Source organism: Lontra canadensis, unplaced genomic scaffold (assembly GCF_010015895.1).
Source record: "Lontra canadensis isolate GAN:19392208 unplaced genomic scaffold, GSC_riverotter_1.0 scaffold113, whole genome shotgun sequence".
In the NCBI taxonomy this organism is placed as follows: Eukaryota; Metazoa; Chordata; class Mammalia; order Carnivora; family Mustelidae; genus Lontra; species Lontra canadensis.
In genome coordinates, this window is record NW_022631107.1 from 1,930,765 (window position 1) to 1,955,887 (window position 25,123).

The following is a 25,123-nucleotide window of genomic DNA, read 5'->3' on the forward strand; positions in this document are numbered from 1 at the left end:
GAAAAAAGAGAAGTCACAAGAAATTGCACTGTGACTCGCCTATTCATTTCCTGCCCCTGCACCCATGCTCTGGGCTTCGTGCCAGCTCCTGCAGAGAAATGGCCCAGAAGCAATGGTGAAGGGAAAGCCTGACGGGGTTTGGGGCTAATAGGGAGCCTTTGTGCCCTGAGCTTTTCTTTTTCTTAGTAAAGGCAGTAAACATCTTGGGCAGAACCTGGAAAGCACTCTGCTGTCTGTGATGCCACAGATGAAGAGGGAGGGAGGCCTTGGAAAGCTGGGCTGAAAGAACAAAGAGAAGTCTCCCTAGACCTAAAGAGACCCAGTGTTCACAGGGAGTGCCCTGGGGAGACAGCCCTACTGCTGTCCCAGGGCCTCTGGTGGATCAGAATTAGGTGTGCCCTCATGGTACCTCCCAGGGGAGGGGGTACAACCCCCGATTCACTGACCTGACTCGGGAGGACCTCCAAATACATTCTCCTGTGGAAACATAGCTGTCTGTATGTGGAAACCCCCAACATACATATTGGGGGCCCATAGAGTATCATGGTGGGGATGAGCTATGGCTCTACCAGGCCATAACTGCCATTTTTGAAATTATTACTAAAGGAAAATATTTTTTAACTTTCAAGCAACAGATTCACAAATACAGTTACTGAATATTTACTAGATGTCAAGCATTGCCCTAATCTCTGAACATGTATGTATTATTGCATTCGATCCTTCTGAGAACACAGTGAGGGAGGTAGGCCCACTTGACACGTGAGTGTGATGAGGGAGCAGGAGACTGGCTGAAGACAAAGCAAAAGCTGGCTCCTTGCACCCCCTCTCCACCCGCTTCCCTCAGTAATGTGTGTGACATTCCTCAGGCACCCCTGACCGCCATAAGAAATAGTTAACTTGCAGAGATCACAATCCTGCAAGACAGGATTCTCCCTTGGTTTACAAATATCTTATAGATCTACAAACAAAGAAGTTACCTTATCAATAGCACAGTTTCCAGAGGCAAATAACTCCGTTCCTCAAGCCCTAAATAAAGTTAAATTTCTTCTAAACCCAAAACTCACCAACAAAGATGCTTGATAGCAGAAATGTGAATGGCTTGCCAAAAGACAACATTGATCAAGTCACAAGGCCTCCGGTATCCCGGCACCACGTAGGCCTTCTTTAGCATATGAAAGCTCCCTTGAGACCTCCCTTCCCCTCACCTTCCCCCAACCGCAGGGTACGTAAACTGCCATCCCTCACAACCCGGCGCAGCAGCTCTTCCTGCCCACGGGTCCTGTCCCCGTGCTTTAATAAACCACCATTTTGCACCAAAGATGTCTCAAGAATTCTTTCTTGGTCATCAGCTCTGGACCTCAGCCCACCGAACCTCACCTAGGTTCTAGAACTTCATCAAGTGCACTGAGGTTTAGAGGCTAAGTAACTTTCCCAAGGCCACTGAGTTAGTGGGTGGCGGCTCTGGGACTCAAACCCAGGTCTGATTACATACTTGAAATCCTTACAATGTACATTCAAACAGAACTATTTCTTAAATTCAGGACTGTATACTTAAAGGCCTTTTCCCATCTTATTCTTTATCACTAATCTTCCCTCACTAACACTTGTTCCATCACTACTGCTTGTTTTTCCTTTTGGAAAACATTTCTTACTTTAGGCATTTCTCTAATTTCTTGAATTGGAAGCAGATTCGCATTATTTTGCAAATGATGCTTGGTAAATATTCATTGATTACTATAAATGTTAACTGCTATACAGCCATGATGAAAAGAAGATTCGCAAACTGGACTCGTTACTGCATTTTGATCTCTCTCAATCTTATTTTCTTCGTAACCCATTTCTGTTTAAAATGTGTTTATTCTTTCTGAAAGGAAGAAGATCTCTCTCCCCGAGTCCGCTGTAGTCTGCCTCTGGCTTCGGCACCTTCCCAGCCTTGAAAAAGCAACACTGCATCTTTTTGAAAAGCTGATCTCCAGTGCGAGAAATTTCCAGAGAAGGATCGAATGCTTTTTGAAAGATTCATTACTGGTACGTGCTGGGCTTTGATGAGGAGAAAAATCCTTAAAGAGGACCCTGGGTATCATCTCTTTTTGTCAAAGCGAGGGAAAATGTGAACAAGAGAGCAGTTGGCACCTTTTAAACTGCCTTTTGTTATAGAAATACCCAGCACAGGGGGCTTTTCTGCATAGTTGGATCATGTCTCGAAAATGGGGAGAGGTGTGAGACTTACTAGATCAGTGCACCACAGCGTATAGTGCAGATGCACAAGAATTGATATTAAGGCACCCTGTTTTAAAACAGTATTTCTTATTTCCACATGAAAAGTAAGGTTTAAAAAATGAAGACCTTACAAATGAGAGGAGATATAAAACAAAATCCTGGAAGAAAGGTTAAAACAACTAAGAATTCTGTAAGTTTTCTTTTGCTATAAGCCTTCTAGCCTTGAACCCTCCCTTCATGTGGTGGCTCACCTGCCCTCCCTTGCACTTGGGACTTCTCAGGCCTGGGAATTTGGGGGCTCGGTGGGCCAGATGGACTAGCTTCATTTCCTAAACCAGGGTCAGATGGCGGGACTCACAGGCAGTCCTCAGAATCTCACCGTGGGGGTGTTTTCCCTTCGTGGGAGGCAACTCTGTGGAATTTATGTGCATTTTTGTGAGAGCAGGAATAAAGACCAATGCACCCTGAAAAAACAAGTCAAAAACGACAGGAGGTGCCGCACTCCCTGGGCATCTGTTTTACGAGAACCTCAGTGGTTTCTAACATGTTTTCTCATTAGCTTTCGTAACCTGGGAACATAGGGCGCAGAGATTTTCTTCCTATTGTACAGGTGGAGAAAATTACTTCAGAGATGGTGAACGGTCAGATCTTCACTTGGGGGCTAGGAAAACTGGGCAAGAGAAAGTGTTTACCTCCCCACTTGAGCTGAGATTTGGAAAGGGGGAGCTCTGAGGTTGGCTGAGTTCATACAACGCCCACCTCCCAGACACCTTCTGTTTTTGTTTTTTTTTTTTTAATTTCGTTGGAACTTACTGTTTTGTTTTCTCTTTCGAATTGGAGGCTGTGTTAGGGAATCCTGGTTGAATCAGTTGCCTTCTTCCTCCATCCCATTGTTCCTTTAGGTCCCCACTGGCTCTCCTGTGCTACTGCCAGGCCTTCTCCCTTACTCTGCAGGCTCTTGTCTGCCTTCGTGTTCTGGGACCTCCCAGGCGGCTGTGGATGGTGCTGCCATTGCCCATAGCCATATGGCTACAAGCTGAGTGGCACAGACTGAGCCCAGCTGATGTGGACGTTTACAGTGTTTGACAGGAAAAGAAGGCCGAAAAGAAGATAGATACAAAAGACTGAGAGCATGAGAGGTTTTTTTTGTTTTGGGGAAAATTACTGCTTGACCTCACCATTCAAAAGAGTTGCGTAGTAAGGTTGAGAAATAAGAATGCACCTTATATAAAAATAGTTGAGTAAAATTCAGAATGAACAAAGGCTTTTTAGAAGTCCCCGGCAGCCCATTCCAAACATTACCTTTATTATCAGGTAAATCTGTATTTCTAACTTAAATATACTTGGTATAATTTAATTTTCCCTAGTCCTTTCTCAGGGACAAAATGCAGTAACTGAGTTATTTCCTTGCTTTCAGGGTCCTTATTTCTTTAGGTCTTGTCCCTATCGAGAAATTCCTCTTCCTTTGGCTTTTCTGAGTCGGTTTGATTCTGCAGGCTTTCTTTGGTCCTGTGGTTCTTCTCTGAACCTCCCCCATGTCCTTTTTAAACCCGTGGCCCTCCGGCTTGAAAGCGCTTCAGAAAGCACAGGATAGCCAGGGATATGAGAGCCAGCGGCGCCGCCCTAAGCACCACACTGCACAGCCTTCAGTCCCTAGCTTTCATAGTTCAGTGTCCCCCAGGCAGACAACTTCAAAGTCCGTTGATCTGCAGAAGCATTTATCAGGCTCGTGTGTGTAGGGATTCGGAACTTCCATTTATGGTTAAAGGAGGATTCCAGAGGGCGTTATTTGGTTTAATTCATTGTGGCATTGGCAGGATGTGACCTCTGTATGCCTTGTGGTTCAAGAAGGTAATTACCATACAGAGCTGCAAGCCCCTGATGGGCGTGGGCTGCTCTCCTCAGGCATCCTGGGTCTGCAGTGCCAGAAAACCAGGCCGGCTGGAAGATGCCTGTGACGTGACTGAGTGATTACATGGGCAACCTGAAGAACCTGCTTCCTAATTGCATCATCTGATTCATTTATCGCAGTACAGTATCTTGGTGCAGCGACAAGGCGGTGCAGAATTATCAGAGAGATCTGGAAGACTCAGATAGCAGGGGCCTGCTGTGTTTTCCTCCAGAAGAAACTTGATACCTATTACATTAGAGTTGGATTCTGAGAGTAATTAAAGTGTGATGGTCTACATAACTTGTATTTTATATGGAGCACTGTTAATTATGTTTCCATCTCTTGGGACTATCCAGAAATAGCCCTGGAAATTCTATAGTTACAAGATGTTGCAAAAACAAAAGATAAAAGTGTGGTACAGGTTGTACAAAGGGAAATGATCTCCCCAAATGTGCTTTGGCCTCTCAGGGACTTGTAAGCCTGGTATTTTCTTTTCTTCTTCTTTTTTTAATTTTAACTTTTTATTTTAATTCCCGGTAGTTGACATACAGTTTTATATTAGTTTCAGCTGTATACTGTAGTGATAAGACACGTCCATACATCAGCTGGTGCACATCATGATAAGTCTAGTCTTAACCCCCATCACCCATTTCACCCCTTCCCACACCCACCTCCCCTCTGGTAACCATCAGTTTGTTCTCTATAATTAAGAGTCTGTTTCTTGGTTTGTCTCTCTTTTTCCCTTTGCTCGTTTGTTGTTTCTTTTTGGGGGGTATTGAATTTTATAAGTTCTTTATTTATTTTGGATACCAACCCTTTATTGGATATGGCATTTGCAAATATCCTCTTCCATTCTCTAGGTTGCCTTTTCGTTTTGTTCACTGTTTCCTTTGCTGTACAGAAGCTTTCTGTTTTGCTGTAGTCCCAATAGTTTATTTTTGCTTTTATTTTCCTTGTCTCAGGAGACATTGCTAGAAAGAAGTTTCATATCTAGAAAGAAGTTGCTACAGCTGATGTCCAGAAAGTTACTGCCTGTGTTCTCTTCTAGAATCTTTATGGTTTCAGGTCTCATATATAGGTCTTTAATCCTTTTTGAAATTATTTTTGTGTACAGTGTAGGAAAGTGGTGCAGTTTCATTCTTTTGCACGTTGCTGTCCTGTTTTCCCAACACCGTTTGTTGAAGAAACTGTCTTTTTCCCGTTGGATATTCTTTCCTGCCTTGTTGAAGATTAATTGACCATATAATTGTGGGCTTATTTCTGGATTTTCAGTTCTGTTCCATTGATCTTCGTATCTCCTTTCGTGCCAGTACCGTACTGTTTTGGTTAATACAGCTTGAAATATAACTCGAAGTGTGGAATTGTGATGCCTCCGGCTTGGCGTTGCTTTTCCAAGACTGCTTTGGCTATGTGGGGTCTTCGCCCATACGCATTTCACAACTGTCCGTTCTAACTCTGTGAAAATTGCTGGTGGTGTTTTGATACAGATTGCATGACATGTTAGGCTGTAAGGCCTGAAGACTAAGAATAAGGCACCCATCTAGTACTACCTTAATTCTAAATGCATATAGATCTTTTTGACTTCTAAAATAAAAACAAGGGGCACCTGGGTGGCTCAGTCAGTTAAGTGTCTGCCTTCGGCTCAGGTCATGATCCCAGGGTCCTGGGATTGAGTCCCCCATCATGTTCCTTGCTCAGTGGAGAGCCTGCTTCCTCTCCCTGCCTGCTGTTCCCCCTGCTTGTATGCGCATGTTCTCTCCCTCTCTCTCTCTCTCTGACAAATAAGTAAAATCTTAAAAAAAAAAAAAAAAAACAGTTTTCAAAACCTGCTTACTTTTGAGACTTACCCATTGGGTTCCATGGGCTGAACTGCCCCCAAGTTCATGGCTACCTGCCACATCTGGTGGCTTCTAAATAAATTGCAGTATTAGCCTCAGTTTGTCATTTACTCTGTAGACCAAAACTTTTCAAAGCAGATAGTTTTGTATTTTCCTTGGCAGAACACACACTGTAAGACCGTAATCCATAGCTTCAGACCTACCTTAAAAACTGATGTCACCAAAGCAGTGAAAGCCGCTTGCTAATTATGCAGGTTTTTTGACACTGTTTGGTTTCCCAAGACTGAGCAGAATCAGAAGAATGGTATGTTTTCCAGTTACAGTTCTGTCTGTGGAGCCCAGAAAGCTATTGTTTCTATTCCACATTTGAATGAGAAGCCCTGGCTGGGTGGCATGGTGGCACTGTGCTTGGCTACCCTGCTGCATGCCAGGGCCGGGATGTACCCTGGTTCCCATGCCCTTTCATTCACTCATTCGTTGGCTGACCACGCACGCCGCCTGCCCCTCCAGCTGGATCCAGAGAAGCTGCTCCCTCGCCTCACAGAAGGATTTGCCCAGGAAAGAGCAGGGAGGAGAGGGGAAAGGGCGACAGGGTTCATTTTGTTTTGTTTATTCAGATTTGAATCGGAAAATACTCCTCATATTCCGTCCTACCTGAAAGTCTTTGTAGCTCAATTAAAATAATTCCTTTATCTTGTCAAGTACACCTCAGTAAAGCTTGGGGGGTGTGGGCAGGGCGGAATTGTTTCTTAATCTAGTAAGAGTTTAAGAGTAAAAAACATGCAGATACCTCAGTGTCCTCTCTGATGTGAGATGGGATGTGTTCTTGTCTTCATTCTCCAAAGAGCAATTGTAGCCACTTCAAAAAGAAGTTCCTTTGCACAGCATTCCCAGCACAGTTCCCCTTTAATAAAAGATTATACTGAAGAATTAACTCTACATCCCAGATGATGTCAGTTTTCTGTGCTTGAATAACTTCTTACTAATGTTCTAGGGTTTTCTTTTCCTGCTTTTTCATTAGCAGTCTTTTAAGCACTTCTTTCTTTTTTTATTTATTTCTTTCCAGCTCTTTAATGTGGTGCATGTAATTTAGCAGTGGTCAGATAGAAGAGTGTGGTGGTGCCTTATGCTTGTAGCAAAAAGGTAAAGAATCTACATCTGAGGGGCACCTGGGTGGCTCAGTGGGTTAAAGCCTCTTGCCTTCCGCTCAAGTCATGATCTCAGGGTCCTGGGATCGAGTCCCTCATCGGGCTCTCTGCTTGACGGGGAGCCTGCTTCTCCCTCTCTCTCTGCCTGCCTCTCTGCCTACTTGTGATCTCTGTCTGTGAATTAATTAAATAAATAAAATCTTTGGGGTGCGGGGGAAAGAATCTGCATCTGAGACAGTAGCTACACTTCCTAGCATTGACCTCTAGGGGGCACCAGACTCACACCCCCTCCCCCGCTCTAAGCTTCATCTCTGCAAAGAAGGAGGCCCAGATTGCAAGTGCTGAGGATTCTTACTGTTGCGGATGCAGGACTTTGCAACTGACCAGACAAGTGAAGGGAGAGAAAAAAAAAAACAACAACAACAAAAAACAAAGACAGTGCAGTGTTCGGGGTTTCAGTGCCACTTAGTGACTGAGCCAAGAAGCAGCAGGAAGCTAACGGGCTATCTTCCTGCTCAAACTGCACAGGCTCACTAGGTAGAAGCCACTGGGCAAGGGTAGAAAGAACTTTAGGTTTGGGGGATCTTAGTTCTGCATCCAGAGCTGACATTGGAGAGCACTGGTAAATTTAAAAGAAGTATATTTGGTGCTTAAGTTGTTTTTCTGTTAAGCCCAGAAATGATACATTTATCACTAATTAAACAATAATTGCATTATGGAGTACTGAAAAAAATTGCTTGTAAACAACATCTGGTAAAGATTAAAAAGAAAGAATAAATTTTTCCAAGCTCAAATTTGTTGAAAGAAACTTGAGTGTTTTGAAACAAAATAAGTCCTGAAATGTAAAAGGGATATTTACAGTCTTATGTTTAGCATTCTGAAAGCAGAAAAGAAGAAAATGGTATAATAAAACATACATACTAATAAAGGTGCTTTACCTTACACAATCGATACAAATATTTCATATAAGTCGGTATCTTAAAAAAACCAAACTTTTTGAATTCCATAAAGGAGTTTACTATTAGAATGAATCACCTGGAGAATCCCTTTTTTTAAAAGAGGAAAGTTATTTTCTGATAAATATAGTTACCCTTTAATTATATACGTGTATCACGTAATCACACCCCATAGGGGCTCACACCCGTCAGGGGTTCAGAGGAGTGGGCTGGGACTGCTGGCTTCTGCATACACTGGAGGGCAAGCTTCTCGTCAGCCATTTCTTCTTAAAGAGAATGACCATTCCTGAGTAAAATATTTAACTATCTTAAAATCTGTTCCTGGCTTCCTGAATTTCATCTTCTCTCTTACCTCCGATTTCCCTCTTTATTTTTTAGATTAAAATATCTAAGGATGTTTTAGATTTTTAGATTAAAATATCAAAGGATGATATGAAGGATGATAAATGGAAAAGGCTTGAGAACTTTTCTGTTTCTTCCCTGCCCTTTCTTCTGTGAGGCATTCACTTTTGTCTGTGAATTACCTTGAATCATAATACAATTTCCCTTTCTCGTTTGTATTCTCTCTTCTTTCCCTTCTCCCCATACTCTATTGAGCACACACAAGGAATCAGAAAATCATAGGAAAGAGGAAAGATTTCTTCCATGAGAATTCTGTTCTTCCATGCTCTCAGGCCTCTTTCAAGTGACAAGTGGCTTGTAATAATCCTTGATGAATTGGGATGAAACTAACAGATTAGGCATCAGGGGCAGAGCATATGCATGGATGTTATTTGTACAGTTGGCCTCTCTTTCACCTTTCCCCCACAACACAGGCCGAGAGCACAGCACACAGCCACAGCGCATTTTTCTGTGTTGACTTCCCTTGTTTTGTTGAGGGCTGGGAATGGGCTGTCCTAGGCAGAGAGGAGATAAACGGTGCATTTCTGGGTAGCTGTGGGAGATGGGAAGGAGATGCACACCAAACAGAACAATCTGGTCCATAAGAAAAGGAAGCCGGAGTCCAGAGCTCTCCATCATCATCTTCTGTTCACCCTCTGACATTCAGTGAAAGGTTGGGGGTGATGTGAGGGGAGGGGAGTAGGGCAAAATGTGTGTTATTGATGGCCTCTTGGTGACATAGTTTCCCTAGACTTGAAATAATCTGTACATGGAAATCATTAGGCCAGATGGAGAAGAACAGAGATTGAGAAGAAACAGATTTTGGTAGGATGGAGAAAAACAGACAAACAGATGGAACCCAAGAAAGTTTTTCTTTCCCTCATTTTTACAAGAAAGATAATCACCCGGATTGTAGGGCTTTAGAGCTAGGGTTCGCAGCTCTGGGTTGCAGAGTGGCCTGTGGTGGGTTACTATAGGGTCCCATTCTACAAATATGACAGGGCACAGAGGGGTTAAATGTTTGGCTCCTTCCTCACAAGGATGCTATAAAGATTGGGGGGTGGGGAATTTATGGCTTCCAAAGAAGCATAAATTAAGACTTTAATTCTATTTGGAGGATTCTCTTGATAAGAAAAGCAGCTTAAGTTTGCTTTTGTGATTTGATGTCACTGGGACACATGCCTGGCCTGTGAGCACTCCAGCCTCGTGAGGGGACTCACTGACCCTGAATTTATGTGCTCGGGAAGCGTAAAGAGTCTCACTTTAAAAGCCGTCAGTAAAGGCTGCGGATGAGAAAGAGCTGTTCTCAGCTCTGGGGCAGCAAGGAAGACTGGTTTTTAAATCAGAGTCACTGCAACTGCTGTTTCAGCAAGGTTCTCCTGCCTCCTGGCATTTTATCTGTTGTAAAAGCTAAAATGAGTTGTAGAAGTAGGCTGAGAGCAAACAGAAGTCTGAAATATTTAGACAGAAGGAAATCTAAGCAGAGAGTCCATTGGCATGGAGAGAGCAGGCGGTCCCACACATTCTGGAGACATTTAAAACATTGGATTGAGCGGTTTTGATAGAAAACACTGCATAAAAGTATGTCCATGGGGCGCTTGGGTGGCTCAGTGGCTTAAAGCCTCTGCCTTCGGCTCAGGTCACAATCCCAGGGTCCTGGGATGGAGCCCCGAATCAGGCTCTCTACTCAGCAGGGAGCCTGCCTCCCCCTCTCTCTCTGCCTGCCTCTCTGCCTACTTGTGATTTCTGTCTGTCAAATAAATAAATAAAATCTTAATGAAAAAAAAAAGTATGTCCAAACTCTAGTCCTCTCTTAACAAACTGAGTTAGAACATTCTTGCTTCTCCCCCTATTCTACCCATTGGATTATCTTTTCATTGGCCATTTAGAAATCCCTGTAATTAGTATTTTTTTTTTAAGATTTTATTTCTTTATTTGAGAGAGAGAGAGCACAAGTGGGGTGAAGGGCAGAGAGAGAAGCAGACATCCCACTGAGCAGGGAGCCTGATGCAGGGCTTGATCCCAGCACTCCAGGACTCCGGGATCATAACTTGAGTTGAAGGCAGATGCTTAACTGACTGGAGCCAACCAGGCACCCCCCTGTAATTACTACTGAATGATTTTCTCCTAACATCAAATTTACCTAGTGGCTCTGGATTAATTAGACCATTTGGATCGAAAAGAATAGTACTATTTTACCATTTCCAATTTTGGTTTTCTATCAGTACATTTTCAGGCTCTGTATGTCTGTCTGCTTGTGGGCACGTGACAGTGTTGTTTGGTCTTAAAACACTTTTTCAGGCATATTGTCCGTCTATGAACGTTTGAAAAATTTTTGGAAAATCTGATGAATCGCTGTAAGACATATAGTTTGCTTTTCCCTTCTTGTTTGATTTTTCCATTATGAATATGTAGAAACATTTACGATATTTTCTGGGCATTTATCCAGTGACCTCTTAATAACTGTTATTATTTACAGTGGGTCCGAGACACAGGGAGATTAACTGACTTGCCTGAGATCAAAGCCAAGAAATAATTTGCCTCCCTTCTGTTGAACCATGGTCCTGCCAAATTATTTCTTGAGTACATAATGAATTTACCTATGAGAATTTTTAGTTGGCTTCTTTTAGTTAAACATGCACATCAGTGAAGGATTAGGGAATATGGGTTACTCTGCTTAAAGAGTAGTAATTTGTAACTTGTAAAGAACAGATCTCTCTTCCAGTAATTAAAAGGAAATTTTCCCATCCTTTGAACAAGTGGCCGTGTTCTTGCCAGGAGCCTCCTGCGACAGCCTGTAGTGGCAGGATGTGAACACTAGATGGCATACGTTCAATGTTACAATTCAAAAGTGCATCCTGGAAAGTGGGAAAGAAAATCAATGGAGATAGGTTCCCATTCTTCAGCATGACCCAGAAAACTTAGGAGGCAAAGCATATCTTTTCTTCTTTTTTGTTGAGGGGGCTGTGAAGCTGGTCATATCAAGTGCAGTAGGGCTCAAAGAAATGTCCCTTGTAGAGCTTAATCTACTCACATTTGGATGCTCCTCTAAAATCTCTATTTCAGAACACAAATAGCATATTCTTTTTTTTTTTTTTTTAAAGGTTTTGTTTATTTGTTAGAGAGTACAAGCACGGGAAGCTGCAGTCAGAGGGAGAAGCAGGCTCACCGCTGAGCAGGGAGCCTGATGCTGAACTCAATCCCAGGATCCTGGGATCATGACCTGAGCCAAAGGTAGACATTTAACTAACTGAGCCACCCAGGCGCCCCCCCAACACCCCACCCCCCCCACCCCAAATGGCATTTTCATCTGGCTTTAATCTTATGCTTTGAGTTCTAGCTGAAAAGATAGAGAATCTGGGATAGGCCCACTGAAGCCCACCTAGGCCACAGTAGGTCAACTTCTACATATTGAAATCATCAAAATCATCACAAAAATCTTCACAGAATAAATTACTTTTCTTGTTCAAGGTGATGGTATCTATATTTTATTTTCATGGGCCCTTTTGTCATTCTAAATAATTTAAGCTGCTAAATTCATAGTGCACTGAGATGTGTTATTATTTAGTCCAGGATGGTAGTAGTCACTGTTATCCTTAATAATATTTCTAAATTACTATGTACTCATTGCCTAATAAGGAGGAAAGAAAAGATAGCAGACCCAGGGCGCCTGGGTGGCTCAATGGCTTAAAGCCTCTGCCTTCGGCTCAGGTCATGATCCCAGGGTCCTGGGATCGAGCCCCACATCGGGCTTTCTGCTCGGCGGGGAGCCTGCTTCCTCCTCTCTCTCTGCCTGCCTCTCTGTCTACTTGTGATCTCTATCTGTCAAATAAATAAATAAAATCTTAAAAAAAAAAAAAGATAGCAGACCCAGACCTGACCTTGGGACACTTCTGGGCCATGGCGGGATAGCCAGACACATGGGCAGGTGTACACTAGCTACACAGGCAGGCTCTGCCTTTACTACAGCATGCTGGTGAAAGGTTATTTTTAAATTTCTCATGATACTTATTGATTCTTTCTCTGGATCATATTGGCCCATTGGAGAAAATGTGGAACATACAGGAGTATAAAGAGGAAATAAAGCTTGCCCATAATCTCTTTGCTCCTAGAGAACCAGTTTGTGTTTGTAATGCAAACCTTTTTCTATGTACTCAGGGTTGTTTGATTTTGTTTTTGTTTTTGTTTTTGTTTTATCTAACCCGAAGGGATATGCCCATTTTCTAGACACCAGCAGTTCTGGACAACTCATATCTCTGATAATTACTGGTCATATGTTATCAGTGAAATGCTTCTGATATTTTACTTTCTTTTGGTCTCTTCCTTCACAGCCTGAAGCAGCCTGCCACCCTGCCATATTCAGAGTTGTTGATGAAACGTTCAGGTAAATGGTGTGCTGTTTTTACTAATAACTGATCCAGAAAAGCTCAGTTTCCAAATATGAATAAAAATTTTTGTGATAGTCTCTGGCTCTACCGTGGAGAAGTTAGTTTCTGATTCTGTCTTACCGCTCTGAGCTATTTGGTAAAACCGAAATGTCAGTGTATATTTAAAGGCCAATGCCTAAGAATTAAAATAACTTTTTTAAAGCCATTTAAAATTTTAATAATAATAATAATAGAAAGGCAAAATCGAATTAGGTATTAAATCATTAAATGTTCATGTTGGATTTTTCTCAGCTCAAAATAAAGCTAGCAGGGACACCTGGGTGGCTCAGTGGGTTAAGCCTCTGCCTTAGGCTCAGGTCATGATCCCGGGGTCCTGGGATTGAGCCCCGCATCCGGCTCTCTGCTCAGCAGGGAGCCTGCTTCCTTTCCTCTCTCTCTGCCTGCCTCTCTGCCTGCTTGTGATCTCTCTCTGTCAAATAAATAAATAAAAATCTTTAAAAAATAAAAAATAAAGCAAGCAGTGTACTTCCTTCACCACATGAGGGCTGACCAATCTTTTTAAAGGATTTTAAAGCTAAGGAGAAACCAAGAAAAATAAATAAATAATGCCATTCTTAAGAGAGCTGAAAGGCAAAATCAGTTATGCATGTTATCCTGCATATTTTGCAAATATAAGTACTTCTTAGGAAGCTCATTGGATTTCCAGATGATGAGAGATGGGAGACCACTGGATAGCAGGTAGGGTTATGGTTGGCAGTTAGTGGGAGCTTGTTACTCAGGGAGGGTTTCCGTCCCCTTTCCCAGGTGCTGGTGCAGCCCGGGCGGGGAGCTCCCCCTCCCCCTCCCCCAGCCGTCCTCCTCCCCTCAGCGGCAGAGCCTCCTGGGCAGACAGCAACACTGGGGAGAGGAATTTTTACAACAGCAAATAACCCAGACCTTGAGTCGGTGCTGAAGCATACCAACTTCAGGCTAAATAAGTGAGCACGGGAGTAAGTCAGAATGATCTTTTTAGCTTAAAGTGAGCAAAGTTTGAGGTGATATCTTTTGCTTCAGCATAAAGTTAGTTGTAAGAAGATGCACAGAAACCAACCAATCCAGGTACGATGCAGATTCTCCCACAGATTCTTCCACCGCTTTGCTGGGTGGATTTGACCAAGGCATCTTACCCCTTGGGCAACTCTTTCTCCACTTGAAAAAGCAAAAGGTCTGTTGATTTTGCATGCCTGGGCATACAGCGTGTGAGTATTTCTAAAGAGCACTCAGGCCTGTATGGAAGGATATTCACTTAATAATTTAAAAACCAAGAAAGGAAGCTCCACATATTGCTATTTTAAGGAAAGAACTTAGAAAAAGAATGACAAATTTCTCGTACTTTCACACAGGACTGAAATCTGATGAGCTAAGATACTGCTGAAGCTTATGGCACAAAAATGTTTCCACTCTCCCTTTTACAAATCAGCCTCACGTGTTTGCCAGATTAATCATTAAATGTGTTGTCATCTGTCTTTGCATTGCTCAGGTATGCACTCCTGGAAACCAACGGAGCCCCAGAAGTAATAGCCACTATTCAAGTGTTTACAAGGTGCTTTGTGGAAGCTCTGGAAAAAAAAAACAAGCAGGTTTGTTATATTGCATATATTATTCATTCCCCCAAGGACAGAAAAGTCTTGTTAAGAGTACCTAGCTAATCACCAGGAAGGAGCACTTTATTTTTAGTAATGTTGATGGACTGTTTTGCTTATGAAGAACGCTTCCAAATGAATGCCCCAGCAAAGGTAAAACCATTTTAATTGAAAATAAATCAGGATAGTTCCTGTCTGCCCTGTCCCTGGTACCCAGAAGCATTTACCTACTGTAGTGTCAGAGAACTGTCATGCCAGCATGTGCCACCCGGAGGAGGCATTTTCTGGGCCCTGGGTTGCCTGCTGTTTGCCAAGCAGGCCTCTGCCCTGCCCAGGCATTCTGGAGTCTATATGGCATGTGCTAAGAAGGAAATGCCACATATTACAGAGCAGTACTCAACATTCTTAATTACTAGAGTTCCCTTGCCTAACTAGGAGAGACCCAAATGTGAACTGGGTTCCAGGAGAGAAAGGAGCCAGTGAGAGTGACAAGAAGAGATTTGAATCATTATAGAGATGCAGCTAGGAACAGCAGTGACTAAGAGGTGCAAGTCAGACACATCAGTGATCAAGAAACCAGGCGTGGGGGCCGTAGGAAGACTTACACTGTGGGGCTCCATCAGTAGAAGCCAGACCACCCCTGCCAAGGGCCGGGAACTGATTAGAGGGACCTTGTGAAACAGGAAGCATTCTACCAGAGCTTTCACTTTCGGGCATGTTAAGTGACCTGTACCGTGTGTGGTGCTTTGCCTGTCCAGGTACCTGGGTCCACTGCAGCTTCCCAGGAGGTGGGCCCCGGTCCCTCACATGCTTTCTGCAACCTGACTGAAAACAGCCATGCTGTGTGACACTAGCTCTGCTCACCCTACACCAAAGAAACCTCTCAGGTTTTAGCAGATGTTTCCGCTTTTTAAGGCAATCATAAATATTTATGATGTATTTTCTCCCATCCTTTTTCCCTAAGGAGGTTAAATAGAATGTAGCAAACCATGTTTCAGTGGTACCCAGCGTAGAATTCGGGAAGGAGGAGAGCACTGCAGAAAGGTTTTGGTTGGCCCTCACACCCATTTTGAGGCATGATTATAAATACCTTTTTTCCTCTCTTGTGCATTCTTTGTATTCCCAGTTAGGAACCAACCTCTAGAAGACTTGTCCCTTTGACTCCTGAACAACACCTAGGCTGGGGCAGAAGGCACTGGTTAAAGCATTAGCTTAAATGTGCTTATCAGCCTTGCTCCTGGCTATTGGCTTAGGGCACTGTGTATTTGGACTGGAGTTGCAGTTGCTTTAATTAATTTGTCTATTCTTATTTTTTTTATTGAGGTCTAATTAACAAATACCCTGTTAGGTGTAGAACATGATTCAATATTTGTGTATAATGTGAAATGTTCACAGTAAGTCTAGTTAATTTCTGTCACCATAAAGTTACAAATTTTTTTTCCTTATAGTGAGAACTATTAAGATCTACTCTCTTAGCAGATTTCAGATATGCAATACAGTGTTATTAACTGTAGTTTTTATGCTGTACATTACATCCATGAGACTTATTTTATAACTGGAAGCGTTTGTACCTTTTGATCCCCTTCACTCATTTCACGCACCCCCTAGTCAGCCTCTGGCAACCACCGATCTGTTCTCTGTATCTCTGAACCCATGTGCTGTTTGCTTTGTTTTGGTTTTTTTTTGGTTCCACATATAAGTGAGATCATACGGTATTTATCTGTCTGTGTCTGACTTATTTCACGTAGCATAATGCCCTCAGGTTCCATGCATGTTGTTGCAGATGGCAAGATAGCACTTTTTTTAACGGCTCAATAATAGTCCATTTCCTTTACTCATTCATCCGTCAGTGGACACCTAGGTTGTTTTCATGTCTTTGATGCTGTAAACAGTGCTACATGAACATAGGGGGTGCAGTTAGTTAACTACTTTTTGAGTTAGTGTTTGCATTTTCACTGGGTAAGTAGCCAGTAGTGGGATACCGGATCATTTGGTATTTATAGTTTTACTTTTTCAGGGAACCTCCATACTGCTTTTCAGAGTGGCTGCACAATTTACATTCCCACCAACAGTGCACTGTGGTTCCTTTTTTTCCACATCCTTGCCAACGCTTGTTGTTCTTGTCTTTTTGATACTAGCTATTCTTACAGATGTCAAGTGATGCCTCATTGTGGTTTTGATCTGTATTTTTCTGGTAATGAATGACGTTGAACACCTTTTCATGTACCTGTTGGTCATCTGTAGGTCTTCTCCAGAAAAATGTCTGTTCGTATTTTCTTTTTTTTATCAGATTTTTTTTGTATTGCATTGTATGAATTCTTTATATATTTTGGATATTAACCCCTTTTCAGATATATGGTTTGCAAATATTTTTTCCTATTCTGCTGGATGGTATCTTTCATTCTGCTGGATGGTATCTTTCATTCTGCTGATGGTATCTTTTACTGTGTAGAAACTTTTTAGTTTGATGTGGTTCACTTACTTAGTTTCACTTTGGTTCTCTTTGCCTTTGGAGTCAGATACAAAAATCATCACCAAGACCATCGTTGAGGATTTTCCCATCTGTGTTTTCTTCTAGGAGTTTTATAGTTTCAGGTCCTAATGTTCCAGTCTCTGATCTATTTTGAGTTTATTTTTTTGTATATGTTGTTAAGATAGGGGTCCAGCTTCTCTTTTACACGTGGTTGTCCAGTTTTCCCAACACCATTAATTGAAGAGACTGTCCTTTCTTTCCCCTTTGCATATTCTTGGTTCTGTGACCATGTATGTGTGGGTTTATTTCTGGGCCCTGTGTTCTGTTTTGTTGATCTGTAGGTCTGTTTTGATGCCAGTACTGTACTGCTTTGATTACCATATATTTGTAATAAGGTTTGAAATCAGAGGGTATGCGGACTCTAGCTTTGTTCTTTCTCAAGATCACTTTGCCTGTTCAGGGTTTTCTGTGGTTCCACACAAATTTTAGGATTGTTCGTTCTATTTCTGTTGCTTTTCTTTTCTTTTTTTATTTCTGTTGCTTTTCATTTAGAATATTACCCTGCTCAGGCTACATGGCTCTGGTGGTATAAAGGGGTACACACTGAGTCCCAGTGGAAAGCAGGGCAGCGATCCAAAAAAGAAAGAACAATTCATTGCCCTGACTTTGGGCTCAGAATAAGAGAGCTGTAACCTCTTATCTTTGCACAGGTCTTCATATAATGTATTATGTCATTTCCCTTTGTAGGGCTGTTCCTGATTGCCTTCCTTTTTAATTGACAACATTTCTCATCATTGATCTCCTGCCTTCTTGAGTGCCCATTTTTAGATTAATCATAATCCTTAATGCATAACACCCCGTGTCCTGTGTAATCCATGAATAACTCTCTTTCCTTTCTATGTTTTATTCATTCATGCATGCATTTATTCTTAATAAAATGAGTATCTGTGAATCTGATATCCAAACGAGACCTGGACCGGTAACAATAATTTATCTGTATCCACATAGCCTGGACTTTCTCCCCCACATAGCCATTGTTTTGAATTTATGTTTATCGTTCCTTTGCTTTTTCTGAAAATAGTGTGATCACATATATGGGATTTCCTAAACCATGTTTTCTGTACTTTTTGGCACTTCATAAAACAACAGACAAGAGTGGCATACTATATGCAGTCTTTTGAGCCTTGCTTTTTCCATTCACCAAGCTAGCCCTATGTTGTGTGTAGCCGTGGTGGGGTGTTGCTGTACAGTATATTGTTGGGAAAGTGGTGGTAGGCCTCTGGGTTGTTTCCAGATTTTGTTTTCTTTTAGAAATAAGGTTGCTCTGAACATTCTGGGATATATATTTAGGGGTGGAAGTGCCGGTTATTAGGTATGCAAAGATTTAGCTTCTGTAGGTACTGCCAAATTGTTCTCATATGTAGATGGGCCAATTTATACTCCCCCCAACGTTTATGAGAAATCCCATTCATCCACATTCTTTCCCATTGTCAGAAATGTTTGTCTTCACTGCTTCGCATTCTCTTTTTATCCTTTCCTCTCACCCTTGTTGTATTTGGCAAGTACAGTGCAGCTCCATCAACGTGCCCAGCTGGATTAGTGTTGCCACAACAAGCCACTTTTTCCAAACTTGCCTATCAGTTCAGTTTCTGCTGTGGCAGAGTCCAATAATGTATTAGACTAAATCTCCCATAAAAATTAAAAACTCTGAGCAAAATATGTTTAAAAACATTTTGAAGGTACTAGAGAGCAACCAAAAAAATACATAGAAATTGGAGGAGATTTAAGCCTTGGAAAAAGGAAACTACATTGGGGTCTCTGCTAACTGTCTCCTTAGATCTCTTATATGAGAAGTGGGAGAGGGTTTTGTAGGGTCACGGATGCCCAGAAATGAAGGCACAAACTGATTGACTTGAGACGTCATTAAGACAGTACTATTAGATGCCCGAGGAACAAAAAATAAATAAATGGGACAAAAGAAAACATCAAAAGGTAGACTTAAACCCAACATACTAACAAGTATATTAATTACAAAAATTAAATAATAATTAGCTAAATATGCTGGTAAAAAGGCACAAATGTCAGATTGGATAAAAAAAACCAAGATCCAACTATATGTTGTTTTCAAGAGATCCATTCTAACTATAAAGACAGAGGTAGATTAAAGTAAAAGAAAAGAAAGGTTATACAGATAATAAGCACAGAAAGCTGGTGTGGCACTATAAGCCGCAGATGACGTAGACTTCAAGACAAGGTATGACCAGAGATAAAGAGGGACATTTTATAATGGCACCACAGTCAGGTCGTCAGGAGAAATACCAATTATAGATGAGTATGAGCCTAATAACAGAGTTCCAAAATACATGAAGCCAAAATTGACAGACGTAAAGAGAGAAAGACAAATGCACAGTTACTTAAAATACTTAAGGGGCGCCTGGGGGCGCTGTCAGTTGGGTGTCCAGCTCTTGGTTTTGGTTCAGGTCATGATCTCGGGGTCCTGAGATTGGGCCTGCATCGGGCTCTGTGCTGAATGAGGAATCTGCCTTCCCTCTCCCTCTGCCCCTTGTCCACATGCCCTCCCCCTACCAGAATAAATAAATTAATCTTAAATAATACTTAGAAGTAAATTTAATAAAAGATGTATAAGACCTCTACACTGGAAACTACAGAACACTGCTTAAAGAAACAAATATTTGAAGAGAGAACCCATAAAATTCCAGAACAATATCCAGAACAATTTTTGAAAAACAAATTTAAAAAAAAAAAAATTTAAAAAAAAACGACAAAAAACAAAACCTGGCAGACTCATACTACCTGATTTCAGGACTTTAAGCTACAGTGTTCAAGACTGTGAGGTATCAGCAAAAGGATAGATAGATTGGTAGAACTGAAGAGTGAAGAGTCTAGAAATACATATCCATATAGTTCATCCTTTATATATACATGTGTACGTGCGTGTATAGTCAGTTGGTCTTTGACAGAGGCACAAAGGCAATTCAGCGGGGGAAAGGAACGTTTTGAACAGATGGGCTGAAAAAGCTGAATATCTATATGGCAAAAAAGAACTTCTACCTCACAAATACAAGAATTAATTTGAGATAGATCATAGACTTCAACATAAATGCTGAAACTATAAAGCTCCTAGAAGAAAACGTTGGAGAATATATATTTTTTTACATTGGAACCATCTAAGATTTCTTACAAGGGATTCATCAGAATGAAAATCTTCTTTTCTTTGGTAGACATCGTTAAGAAAGTGAAAAAGCAAGCCACCAGGCTAGAGAAAATATTTTCAATACATACATTTAACAGAGAACTTGTGTCTAGATTACATAAAGCTCTTACTCCCTAAGAAACAACTTGTTTTTTTTTTTAATGTACAAAAGAAATGAATACACACTTCAAAAAAGATCTATAAATTGGCAGTAAACACATGAAAATCACTCAGCATCATTTGCTGTCAAGGAGACGCATAGTAAATGCATAAAGAGGTGACATTTCATACCCATTGGAGTGGCTGAAATTAGTAAGATTGACAATATCAAAGGTTTGCTCTGTGGAACAACTGGGATTCTCCTAAATTGCTGGTGGACTGTGAGATGGTACAACCATTTTGGAAAACTACATGGCGTTTTCTTAATAAATTTAAACAGACATCTACTCAATAATTCCATTCCTGTGGTATTTACCCAAGAAAAATGAAAGCACATGTCTACAAAAAGACATAAATATGAATGTTAATTTGATACTTTTTTTCATAGTAACCCCAAACCGGAAACAACCCAAATACCCCTCAGTAGGAGAATTGAATAAACATTACAGTATATTCATACAGTGATTGCTCCAGGCAATAAAAAAGAATGTAAGAATGAATGACTCAAGCATAGTAACATGGATGAATCTCAAAAAAAAAAGATGTTGAGCCAAACCAGACACAAAAGAATGCGTACTCTTTGTATTTATATGAAATTCAAGAATAAGCAAAACTAAACTCTCTTGTGGAAATCAAAATATTGGTTGCTGGGGAGTGTAGAACCACAAAGGAACTTCTTGAGGTGACAGAAATGTTCTCTGTTTTGACTGGGGTGATGGATTTACAGATTTACCAAAACTCATCAAAGCCTGAGCACTTTACTCTTTCTAGATTTTCGTTTAATTTCTTATAAAAGTACTTAAAAGCCACTCTGCCTTCAGAGGGTATAAAGAACTATAGCACTTTGGCCCTCAAAGTATTGTGAGCACCATTATTGTTTCATGCTTTTTTTGTTGTTAAAAAATCATGCTGGAATACCTAGCATCTCACAACTGCCTTGGAAACTCTCACTTAAATAGGAGATTTATGTGCATAATTGGGTTCATGTGAGGTAAAGAACTGCTATAAAGACACCAGGAACATAACTTTATTTTTCTTAAGCCCCAGAAGGTGATTTCAAAAAGGTTCATTTTTCTGGAACATATTTACAAGGTTATTGGAAGCATTTTTTAAAAAAATAAATGTTTAAGTAAACATTCTGACCATGTTAGTACTAGTAGGTCTTTTGGGGGCAGATGATGCAATATTTTGTTCTTTCTTAATATCTCTTTCAACCCAAATGTTCATGTGGTTTTGAATTTTTTATTCTATTGTAGCTGAAGTTTACATTCAAGACCTACTTTCCTTATGGCTCTCCATCCCTTGTTATGGTGCTGCTACAACACCCAAAAGGTACGTGAAAGTTGATTCTGATCATATTAAAATAATTTCTAAGAAAGAACATGGACACATCATGACCCTTCACTACCAGTCCCTTATCTATATAACAGGGGAGATGGACTTGGTCATCTCTAACATCCCTTCAACGTCTCAGGGTCTCACATTCCGTGGGATTTTGATATGAGAATTTTCTGGACTTCCCAGTTATCATCACTTACCAAAAGCAAGAAAAAAAAAATCGTCCTCTCAATAGGTTTTGATAGTCTGCTCCGGATAACATAGGCCTCTACTGGTGCTAGCCAGATCCACCTGAATGCCAGGAACAGGCTAAGATTTGGCTGAGGAAGATGTTTGTATTTCATTCTTTCTACTCTGTGCCGCTTGTTACAGAAGGAAAGATAAAATGATGAACAAAGCCTAGGAAATTTAGGGGAAATTTCTCCTGAGTCAAGGGAAGACTTTTGAAAGAATTCAGTTAAGTGTATAGATCATGGCCTTCTCTAATCTCATTTTCCAGCCTTCCATTGGCCACATCCAGTTGGGAAAGTGATGATTCCATCCTTAACCCAACTGGGGTGGACTTGTTAGCATGCGAGGGAACTTGTGTTTAGGCTACATTTCAGGCATAGAGAATAAAGTCCTTCCCACGGAAGCCTGGCATCTGAGGGAAAGGCAGAGACTCTGCCAGAGAAGAAGGCATTTTTAACTGTGGAGGGAAAAAGAAGATAGAAAGAGCTGGTAATACTCCTTTTTTATGTCCGTTTTGCTTGCATTTTTTCCCAAGACTTGAGTAAATTGATTTATTCAAGGAAAGTAGATGATTCAAAGTTTCAGAGCATTTTACAAAATCCAGTTCTTGTTCCTTTTTCCAGAAGCTGTAGATTCTCACCCAGAGTGACCCATCTGAGCCCCTCCCTCAGGTGCGAGTAGTAGAGGTGATAATGAGGCTGATGGAACCTGTGGTCAACAGTGTTGTGAAACTCATCCTGTGGGAACACAATGGGAAAACCTTGATAACGAGACAGAAAAGTCAGCATTTCTCTTTCTAGGGGTACACTTTACAGCTTAGGTCAGATTAGAGAAGCCTGGGCTCAGCCTGTGTGAAAAGCTGAATGAGCTCCAGTAAAAATACGGGAATTGTTAGTTTTTAAGTTGGGAAATCTATAAACAAAAGACTAAGGTGATACCTTGGGCATAAAGTCAGCCATTTACCTTTTCCTTTGTGTAACTCTCCCAGACTTATGTCCAAAAATAAGTAAGTGCATTTTAGCAGTAGTTCCTCCTATTCTTTTTTTCAGCATATTACTTTTTGGGGGGAAAATGTTAAGTTCACAAATTGAAGTATTTTTTTTAATACTTTATTTACTTACCTGAGACAGAGAAAGAGCACAAGGAGGGGCAGAGGGAGAAGCAGGCTCCCCATCAAGCAGGGAGCATGATGTGGGGCTCAATCCCAGGACCCCGGGATCATGACCTGAGCTGAGGGCAGACGCTTAACTGACTGAGCCACCCAGATGTCCCTGAAGTATTTTTTAATAGAATTTTCTATTCATCAGAAATTGATTTTGTGCCCACTGTAAAGTCCTGTGGGGCATAAAAGATCACTTATGAGCCCTGACTATCCACGAGCTACAAGTAGAGGGGGACATGAAATAAGGGTCTAAATAATTAATACGAAGAAGAAAATGAAACGTGCCTTCAGAGGCTACCAGTCAAGAGTTACGGACATTCCAAGGAGGGAAAGATTATGATCCTGTACCCATGACAGTTGTGGAGTCACTGGCAGTGCTTACCCCGTCGCTTACATTATCCTCTGATGCATTTAATTATAGAATCTGTCACCGCATGGAAAAGTGGTAACTTTTTTAGATGTTGTTTAGAACTGCAGAAACATACAGGTTCAGATGTGTCTAAAATCATAGGATAATTGTCAAACCAGAAAAACTAACTCAAGAAAGGACATTTGTTTGTAGGATACCGTGTATTATTTTCCTGGCCTTTTGTTTCGTTTAAACCTGAAATCATATTTTGAATTCATCATAGTCATAGAAAAACAATTGGGCAGCCTATCCTTAGTTACTTGTTGACTTTTATCACCAGTTCCATGTACTTTGAAATCATGAATTGTCAGTGATGGGGTGGAGGGTAGAAAAGAAAAACACCTGGGCTATCTGCCCTACAACATTTCCAGTCCGAGGGCAGGCTGCTTATGCGATTTGTCTCTTTCCGTGTACCTGAGTTAAAGAGCCTGTGAAGTTTAGTTCTAAGTAACACAGGGTTTTCCCAGGCCTAAGGGCTGGATATCGGCTGGGAATAGCATGAGGCCAGTGGTATGGGTCCCATGGACCAGGAAAAATAAGGTCTTTTTCCAAAGCTCTTCTGGTCTTAGCAGCAGATAGTCCTAATGGGTTTGACTTTTCTTCAGTTCCCTCTGGTGTGTCTCTCTGCCCACAGAGATCCCACAAGAACTGTGGCACCAGCCACTGAAACATATTTCCGAAATGCTCAGAGAAATAGTTGAAGACCAGACTCACAGGTAAGCAAATCCTGACGACTCCTAGGTCTGCATCGTAGTGTTTTCTCTTGATCCTGATCTTTACTTCATGGAGGGCTGACAGGGGTTGGCATTACCGACCATTCCCAAAGAGGTAAGCACATTGCTGATTGAGAAGTGGAGGAAACACATAGCCAGCTACACGTATCACTTTGAGCAGCTCAGAATCAACAGGTACATATGTAAATACCTGTGTAGAAACTGTCCTCAATAATGACTGGTATTGGATTTTGAAATATACAAGCATAACAATAAGAAGAATAGACCCTGTAAGAAAGGCGGTGCCTACATGCTGCCCCACCCCCAGCCACGCAGAAGGAGAAGGGCAGTGCCCTCTGGGTCCCTTGGCTTCTCCTTTCCTCTTAATCTCAAGGGAAGGAAATTCTTCTCTTACACAGTAGGGTAAAATGCCCCCCTTTCCTCCTCTTTTTTAATAAATGTGTATCTAAAGTTAGAAAGTCCATTCTAATATGAATTAATTTATAACATGATAGTAAGTACCCTCTTACATTATTTTCCTAAAAGCAGTCCCATTTAGGCTTTATTATGTTCTTTGTGACATAATACCCTTCTGCTTCCTCTTGACTTACACTTTTGTAGAGTGTAAATATTTTATTTGTTGTCTTTACTAACCTACTGAAACTGTCTTTATTTGTTCTTCTGCCACTATTCCCTCTTGAAATCCTCTGTTATCTCCTCACTGAGCCATCACAAAGTCTGGTTGGTCCTTCTTATGTTCACAGTCACTGATGAAGGCTTTGTGCCAGTTACTCACCTACGCCTCCCCAAAAATAAATGAGACAAAAAGAACTAGCAGCCAAGCAGGGATAGAGTTTTGGCCATAGTAATGACCTGTAACACCTGTCAGCCCCATGTGCATCCTTTTAGGTTGTCTCTGTTGCAGAGCAGGACCTAGCCCCCAAACCCTGTGGGACTCCTACCTAACCTAGATCTGCCTT

At 41.3% G+C, this 25,123-nt stretch overlaps 1 protein-coding gene across 1 annotated transcript in view; it reads left to right on the forward strand.

Annotated features, from left to right (window-relative positions):
- FANCC (FA complementation group C) overlaps positions 1-25,123 on the forward strand; it is a 275,270-nt gene that overhangs the window by 227,667 nt on the left and 22,480 nt on the right. Inside the window, exons 8-12 of the mRNA XM_032840451.1 lie at positions 1,872-2,028; positions 12,766-12,818; positions 14,342-14,441; positions 21,547-21,622; positions 24,065-24,146. Coding sequence (XP_032696342.1) covers positions 1,872-2,028; positions 12,766-12,818; positions 14,342-14,441; positions 21,547-21,622; positions 24,065-24,146 — 468 coding nt within the window. The remainder of the gene's footprint in view (positions 1-1,871; positions 2,029-12,765; positions 12,819-14,341; positions 14,442-21,546; positions 21,623-24,064; positions 24,147-25,123) is intronic.